At 34.7% G+C, this 8,796-nt stretch overlaps 1 protein-coding gene across 3 annotated transcripts; it reads left to right on the plus strand.

Annotated features, from left to right (window-relative positions):
• The first annotated feature begins 247 nt into the window (after positions 1-247).
• On the plus strand, positions 248-7,733 carry LOC113770404 (protein DETOXIFICATION 40-like). 3 transcript variants are annotated; one of them, XM_027314845.1, is made up of 7 exons: positions 248-609; positions 721-1,352; positions 2,771-2,827; positions 5,617-5,855; positions 6,582-6,700; positions 6,923-7,014; positions 7,339-7,733. In XM_027314845.1, the coding sequence occupies exons 1-7, from the start codon at positions 307-309 to the stop codon at positions 7,397-7,399; spliced, it is 1,503 nt and encodes a 500-aa protein (XP_027170646.1). In that variant the 5' UTR covers positions 248-306; the 3' UTR covers positions 7,400-7,733. The 3 variants fall into 3 exon arrangements, with proteins under 3 accessions (XP_027170646.1, XP_027170644.1, XP_027170645.1); XM_027314843.1 differs by having other exon boundaries at positions 6,923-7,009; positions 7,335-7,733; XM_027314844.1 differs by having other exon boundaries at positions 538-609; positions 711-1,352; positions 6,923-7,009; positions 7,335-7,733.
• Positions 7,734-8,796: the final 1,063 nt, after the last annotated feature.

The raw sequence follows: 8,796 nt of genomic DNA on the forward strand, positions 1-8,796 counted from the left end.
AATATTTTAAAAAGAATTCACAATCCAAACAAAACTCAATTAGGCTCTTAGTGGCTAAATGGTCAACGAAAAGTGACCAGTCTTCAGTCTTTACACATAAGCACATACGTATACAGTCCCTCCACTTTCTATTTAATGATAATTCACAGCTCCTAAACCAATCATAGATTCTTGACTGGCGGCCGGCAGTCAATTTCTCCCCATTTCTTCGAGATTACTCCCCCCTCCTCCGCCCTTTCTGGCCACCGCCACCACCTGAAGTACAAGTTCAAACAGCAAGTAGGCTAAAGAGTTCTAATCCTAATCATGGATTCTTCATCTATTGATGCTGGTCAGCCACTGCTGCCGAGAACTAACACTCAAATCAGCAAAGAGCTTGAAGAAATATTATGCGATAATGAACAACCATTGCTGCAGCGTTACCGGGCGGCGACTTGGATTGAGATGAAGCTTCTTTTTCAATTAGCAGCACCAGCTGTGATTGTTTACATGATCAACTACCTTATGTCCATGTCCACACAAATTTTCTCTGGGCATCTTGGCAACCTTGAACTTGCTGCTGCTTCCCTTGGCAACACTGGGATTCAAATTTTTGCCTATGGTCTCATGGTATCTAAATACAGCTGAATCTTTTTGTCAATCCAAGTTATTTTACATTCTTTTTAAGTTGATTTTCTCATAATTTTGATGATTGGGATGTTTTGTGCAAGTGTGTAACAGCTAGGAATGGGTAGTGCAGTCGAAACACTATGTGGACAAGCATTTGGAGCCAAAAAGTATGAGATGTTAGGCGTATATCTTCAAAGATCTACCATACTTTTGAGTTTAACTGGTGTTTTGCTGGCCATAATCTATGTTTTCTCGAAGCCAATCCTTATATTTCTAGGCCAAGCACCAAATATTGCATCAGCAGCAGCCTTATTCGTGTATGGTTTGATCCCACAAATCTTTGCCTATGCAGTTAACTTCCCAATTCAAAAATTCATGCAAGCTCAAAGCATAGTGCAACCAAGTGCATATATATCAACAGCAACATTAGCCCTGCATCTTGTATTGAGTTGGCTCGCAGTTTACAAATTTGGTCTTGGTTTATTGGGTGCATCACTAGTTTTGAGCTTTTCTTGGTGGATAATTGTGATTGGACAATTTATTTACATAGTGAAAAGTGAAAAATGCAAACAAACTTGGACTGGTTTTAGCCTACAAGCCTTCAGTGGCCTTTGGGGGTTCTTCAAATTGTCAGCAGCATCAGCAGTTATGTTGTGTTTGGAGACTTGGTATTTTCAGATTCTTGTTCTATTGGCTGGTTTGCTTCCTAATCCTGAATTGGCTCTGGATGCTCTGACCATTTGGTAAGCTTAAAACTTCACTTTGTTTAACTTCTTTTGTTACAATTTTACTTTGCAGAAAATGGTAGTAAAACATATGGGGCTAATAAGTCAGGATCTGTAAGATTTGGAAGGAATCAGCTTTTTCAATTTTGCTTGAATGGAATGTGACAAGTAACATGTTGCAATAATTGCATGCCCCAGCTTTTGTTTTTATCGATAAACAGAAAACCAAAAAAGTGATCATTGCAGAAACCTCCCTTGAGGTTTGTAATAATTTCACTTAACGCCTCTTAACTTTAAAAAAAATCACCTATCTTCCCTAAATTTAACTTTTTATAACATTATCAATTCATTTTAAAATATATTATTCAAAAACTGATTTTTGGATAGAGAAGATGTTTTCATTCCCAAAATTCCCTTTGTTGTCCTAATTTGTTTCAAAATTGAAAGTATGTAACAAAAAATTGAAAATAAAGACAAATTGTATAGACTTGCAATTTTGCTAGACATAATACAACAATAGGTATCTTGACATAAAAAATTGGTTTTAAGAATATATATTGAAAGTGTTTTCGAGTCAAAAGAGATTATTCCATTTTTTTTGAAGTGTTTTCGGTCAATTTGAGATGTTTTCAAAATTTGACAACCTTTTAAAATTTGACAACCCCCATGTTCCTTGCTACCATGCTTGCTTCTAATGATGACCGTTCCTTCAAATCTTTGATGGGCTTAGAGCTGTTAATCGAACCGGGTAACTCGCGAGCCGAGCTCAACCCGGCTCGATAAGGGCTCGACTCGACTCGTTTACTGAGAGAAACGAGTCGAGCTCGAGTTCAACTTTAGGCTCGTTTAAGCTCGATAGACTCGAATAGTAAGGTCATTAGCGTCATTTCATTGTGTATTTGATACTTTTACCTAATTCATTCTCCCGTTTTTTGCCCTGATTTTTTCTTTCCTCTTTCGGTCTTGCCCTAATGTTCATCTCCCAAACGAGCTCGAGCTCGAGCTCAATAAGCTCGGCTCGATTTTGAACTCGAGCTCGAGTTTTCGATCGAATACACTAAGTCGATCTCGAACAACTTGTGAAGCTCGAATTACTAATCGAGCGAGCTCGAATTAGCTCGATTAGAGGTTCGAGTTGAGCTCGATTATCATGTGCTCGAACTCGACTCGGCTCAATTAACAGATCTAGATGGACTACAATAGGCATGGAACTTGACTTCAAATCAAGAAATTATTGTACAGTGAAAAATGGAATGTAGGAATTATTGGTTAAAGAACTTTCTTGCTTCTCGATAAATTCAACAGGCAAAAGCTTTTTTGTATTTTTCTTTTTCTGGGCAACATGCTGATATCGCATGATATATTAATACTTGCTTATGTTTTATTTATCTAGCCAATTTTATGATCTAATTGAAATTTGCTGATATTTGTTGCAGCACAACAATTTCTGGATGGGTATTTATGATCTCAGTGGGATTTAATGCAGCAGCAAGGTATGTCTTTGATTTTGAAATGTTGATAACCGTTCAATACGTACTTACTAGTACTATATATATGGTTTAGATCATGAGGAAGAAGTAAAAATAAAAGAAGACAACAATCTTTTCTAAGAATTCTAGCTGGTAATTTCCCAAAGAGAACATTAAATTGTTTATTTATTCTTGCATTTTAAGTTTGCAAAAATGATATAAATATGTGTAAATCATGAGAAAGTTCTTCTAGAATAGGATTCATTGCTTGCTTAATACTAGTCAAGTCGTTACCTAACTTTGAAAGAATTATTATCTGGGAACAGAAAAGGCCAAGTCAAAGGACTGCTAAAACCAACAAGAAACTTCCACAGCTGTTAAAAAAATAAAGATAACATTAAAAAAAAAAAAAAGAACTTTAACAGCTGTTGACGCCACAGTTCCGTGAATGTAGGATCATGTCTTTCAATAAAAACAATTTCATAATCGAATTGGAGCAGTAGGGCTCATTTATGAGAGTTGGAATTCCCAACGGGGCTCTTGAATTCATCCTAATTCATACCATCTTGTAACAACAAATCCCATTTAATATTATGTCAAATCAAGCTAAAGAGATCTTAGATTAGTAGAAGACATAGTTTTGATTAAAGAGTTCAAGTTTGACTCACATAATAGTTACCTAACACGATTGTCATTTTACCATTATTGTAACTAGAGTAAAGGTATATTTAAGTCAAGTCGAATTTAAATATTGTGAACTTAATGTTTTTCTAGGATACTTGAACTAGAGCTTGAATGAGTATTCGAGGCCAAGCTTGTGCTCAACTCAATAGAAAGGTGCCGCCCGAGCCTAAATGAGTTCAAGTTGTACTCGATATTGAGGTCGAGCTCGATAATTGACCTGCCCATTTCTCCTTTTCCAGAATGCACTGATATTAAAAATCAATCAAATGAAAGATCTAATAACTCCCAACTCCGACTATTAAGAGCAAAACCTAACTAAGCTGAAAATATAATGTGGAATTTGATGACTTTATTTACCTAAAACGACGATAATGGCTGGATTCTTGGCTGCAATAGCATATTCAGGAAATGAGAGAAAGAGGAGAAGGGCCGACTGCAACTGGAAAAGTGTCGAGGAGAAGGATGAACGGACTGGTTTGTGAAGATGAGAGGAAGAGGAGAAGGCCCTTTGAGATCATTGTGGTGGTGATGGTGGTGTTCTGAGTGTAACCCAAGAGAAGGGCCTTTGAGATTAATATGAAAGAGATGGTGTAGAGGCTGAAGAGTGGTAGAGGAGAATCAGAGATCAGTGTTTTGAAAGGGGTATTTGGGGTGAGTCTCGGGGTGAGGCGTTCTCGGATTGCCCTTGGGCTGTCAAATGGGGTGTTAATGTCATGGGGCATTCGCCCGAAGGATCGGGGTGAACATCCGGGATATTTAGGCGAGTTTTTTTTTAAGGCATAAAAAATGTATGCCTTTAAAATTCTAACACCTTTTCTTACTCTCTAGAAGAACATCTAATCTGGATTTTCTCTTCACTTGTTTAAGGAAGTTGAGGCCTTCAAGCTGAACTTGCAATTTTTGAAAACTTTTCTTATGTTAGCTTACACATTTAAGTTGGTGAATATGGATGTTAGTTTGGAATTTAATGATGCAAAGAAGGTGAAATTTCAAAACTTTGTACCTAGATTGAGGATACTCCAAAGAAATAGGGGAAAGACATTTGCTTTGATAGTCAAAACTCACAAATATCATTTGCTAGTGCTCTTGAAAAGAGTTTTCGCAACGGTGAGCATTAATTTGTGGGGTAACATACTAACATCAAGTCCTTTAAGCAAATAATCATCGAAGTTTACTGCAGTTTGTTGGGTTTCTGCTCATGGCATGGCATTAGTCACACAAGCAGGGTTTATTTTAGTCACACAAACAAGTTTTATTTTTCTTATGCAGACATAAGGTTATAATTTTTCTTTGTTTTATCTAATCTTTTTTTTGGTATTTTTAATATTATACATATACACACACACATACACACGCATAAATATATATATATACATATTATAATATTATTATATTTTTATATTTTTAAAATATTGAAAAATAAAAATTTGTGGGGCTTACACCCTTCGTCTTGGGGCTTTTGACTTGTTTGGACAGACATAGAATGTCTTGTTCAACACTTTCACCTTTTAAAACACTGTTGGAGATTCACATACCATAGCTGTAGGCAACAAGCACTAGGACTAGAACGAGATTCAGAAAATGAGAAAACTTCAGGAGTGTGAAATGAAAGAAGTTTTCTTTTTTCCTAAATTTTCAAGTTTTCCTTTTTTCCTAAATTTTCAAGTTTTCCGATTTTAAATTTTTTTAAAGATTTTGAATTTAAGACTTTACCTTTTTGCCATCACAAATTCTTCAGTAAACCAAGATTCATGTAAGTTTGCTAAACTATAAATCCAAATCAGTAATTTCATAATTGACAAAAATATAATATATTATATATGCATGCTACTTAATTAGGCTTATCAAGCACTCAAGTAACATACCTAGTGCTCAAATTTGACTTGCCAGCCTAATCGAGGAGTTTGAACTCAAACTTGAATTTGATTAAATCGAATTTGATCCGATCTTTTGGCCGAGCTGCTCAACTCACCATCACCCCTAACTGCTAGATATCTTTGTCTTTGTTTACAATGTGGACTGATTGTCCTCACAGAAATTTTAATTAAATAAAGTGTCCAACAATTTCTCATTCATGTGTGTTGAAGTATATAAATTCGGACTGATCAAGATTCTGAAATAATTACCAGTGTGAGAGTTAGCAATGAACTTGGAGCAGGACATCCAAAATCAGCAGCATTTTCAGTGATAGTTGTGAATGTGATCTCTTTCATAATTTGTGTGATTGCGGCAATTGTCATCCTTGCTCTGCGCCGGGTTTTGAGCTATTTATTCACGGAAGGTGAAGTGGTTGCAGATGCTGTCTCTGATCTTTCCCCACTTCTGGCCCTCACTCTTGTTCTTAATGGCATCCAACCAGTATTGTCAGGTAATCAACAAGTTAATTCAAGTGGTTAAGAGTCTTTGTTTGCTCTCTTTTGATCAAATTGTTTAATGACCTTATATACTTGATTTTGCATAAGTTACACATCATGCATAGGTTTGTCTATTTGCTGCCTTAAGGACACACATAAGACGTTTCATCAGTTTTTTTTTTTTAACAAGAGTAAATTTCTTCTTCAAAAGTATTACAATCTAGAAAGTCGGTGGTAATTTTGAAACTTAATAATAGACCCACCTTCTTTGTTTAGTAAATTTATTATGTACCCTTAAGACACTAAATAGAAAAAAATATATCAAGTATATGCAAAAAGAAATTAAGAAAATATTTTTATTCATTATTTTATTTGATACCACTACAATCTTTTCCCTTTTGCAAGCTTACAATTTCTTCTAAGAATTTATTTATTTATTTTTGGTTGAAAAGCTCATGTGGAAGCTAGCTTATTTCAATACAGGCCAATTTGTTCTCTAAACTGAAATTAAAAGACTGGCTCTGGCATGATAAAAGATTTAATGCAATGTGGTCAAAAGGATCTAGAGCGCATGAATGAACAACAACTAAGTATTTCGATGAGAAATTAATGTTTCTAAACATATTTGTAGCAATTAGATAGGTAATTGAATGCCCAGGTAGTTTGCACTTTTTGCTAGTATATGTCTAGTCTACTGACTCTAGTCAATTATGTTTGTCATTCTTGTCTCACATATGAAGGTGTGGCTGTTGGATGCGGATGGCAAGCATTTGTTGCATACGTGAATGTGGGATGTTACTATTTAGTCGGAATCCCGTTGGGTTCTCTACTCGGCTTTTACTTCCAACTTGGTGCTAAGGTACATTGAACATTGTGACAACAATAAGTTTTAGCATTAATATTCCATGTTCTACATTAATTTGGGTGCCTATAATATATAAATTGGCTATGATTTAGAAAATTATATATATATATGTGTATATTACTTGTTATAAGTGTGTATACTATAAAATCGAAATTGAAGAAGAAGAAATCGGTTTATTAAATTCCATTGCTTATGGATACTTATTGGTGCACGTAGGGACTATGGTCCGGCATGTTGGGCGGTACTGTAATGCAGACAATTATTTTATTGTGGGTGACAGTTCGAACAGATTGGAAAAAGGAGGTAAAAATCCTACCATCATTTATTGTTAATCTTATTTCAGCTATTTTCTCATTTTTTTTCTTTTTGTTCCTTCATTTAATTGAACATATTAGTCTGATTTCATATGACAATAAAAATGACTTGAAAATGCACAATGATTTAAAAAAGAATGCGACAATTAACATGAAAATTTTCTTTAACTACACTCAAAAACTTTTGCACGTTCACTTTTGGCAACTGTCTTCTTCACCTCATCTAAATTGTGGTCGTGGAAATTTGTGAGGTCAAATTAGTAGGGATATAATTAATTAAGGTTCTTGATGTCTTCATTTGTATTAATTTGCAGGTTGAAGCAGCTTTAAAGAGATAGACAAATGGGACGATCAGAAGAGAGAAGCTCTTCAAGATTGAAATAAGCCCAGAATAGCAAGGGCTTCAACTCAATTCAATATTACATTGTGGGCAGCTGTCATCAACAAATCAAAGAGAAATGGGGAGAAAGAGAGAAGGAAAAGATTTAAAGAGACTTGAAATTGATGATTTGTTGGCCTATAAATATAATTTTAGACTAGCTAATCTAGTTCTCCTGCATGATTGAATTTTGTGCATCTTGAGAAGGGGCTGTTCTAATTTTAGATTAGCTAAGCTGGTTTATAGGCCACTGGCTAAAGTTTTGCTGGAAGGACAATTAAGTTTCTTTATTCACTTTGTTTGAGCCAAATAATTGACGGAAATTGTTTTAGCACACGCTGCAGAATCCATTTTGGCATTCATTTGCACTTAGATGATCGAGATGAGGAAGGAAAACGCCATCTCTTCTCCAATGAAATCGACTCAAGCTAAGAGTGTATATGCAAATACCATTTCTCTTTTGAATACTTAAGGGGAGATAAAAAATTGATATTTTGAAAAGAGCAAATTACCTAAAAAATCATTTAAACTTTTCGAATAGAAGAGTTTTGACCACTCAACTTGTAAGAGTTTGTATTTACACACTAAACTGTTATAAGTGTAAACTTTGAGTTATTTCGTCTATTTTCTCCATGAAATCTGTCAAATCTAAAGGTCGCACAAGTCAGAAGACATAACTAGATTTGATAGACTTAACGGTGAAAATAGATGGAATGGTTTAAAATTTATATTTTTGATAGTTTAGCAGGTGAATACATACTTTTAAAAAGTTAAGTGGCCAAAATTTTATTATTTGAAAAATTCAGTGGCGACACGAATAATTTGCTCTTTTCAAAATATTAAAAGCGGAATTCACTTAGTTGCTGGCTTATGAGTTTACACTTTATGCCCACTAAAATAGCAAGTAGCACATAAATTAATCATTAGGGTTGATTGAATAGTCGTTGGAGGACTTTTAGAGTTTTTTTGCAATCAGATTTAGAATTAGAAGGAAGCGTGTGGAAAGATACGAGAAAAAAAAAAGTAGTATGCAAATTAAATATACTTATGAATGACTATTGGGTACCCTTCAAGAAAAGGCCCAAAATGCAATTGTTTATATGGAGCTTGTTTTATCATCCGTAAATGACATTTTCACAACTTAGATAAATACAATTGTTTATATGGAGCTTATTTTATCGTCCGCAAATGTTATTTTCACAACTTAGATTTGAATAGATGTGAAATCCCAAATGCAATCTTGACTTGAGAAAGCTCTAACAATTTCATCAAAAAATGTGTTGGCAATTAATACTATATTATTGGATCAAGTGAACCACCAACCTAATCTGGTGTAACTAGCTCATGCATTACCTATAAGATATCTTTCTTTATTTTTTTTATGGTACGGAAGATAA

The sequence above is a fragment of the Coffea eugenioides genome, chromosome 5 (assembly GCF_003713205.1).
Source record: "Coffea eugenioides isolate CCC68of chromosome 5, Ceug_1.0, whole genome shotgun sequence".
In the NCBI taxonomy this organism is placed as follows: Eukaryota; Viridiplantae; Streptophyta; class Magnoliopsida; order Gentianales; family Rubiaceae; genus Coffea; species Coffea eugenioides.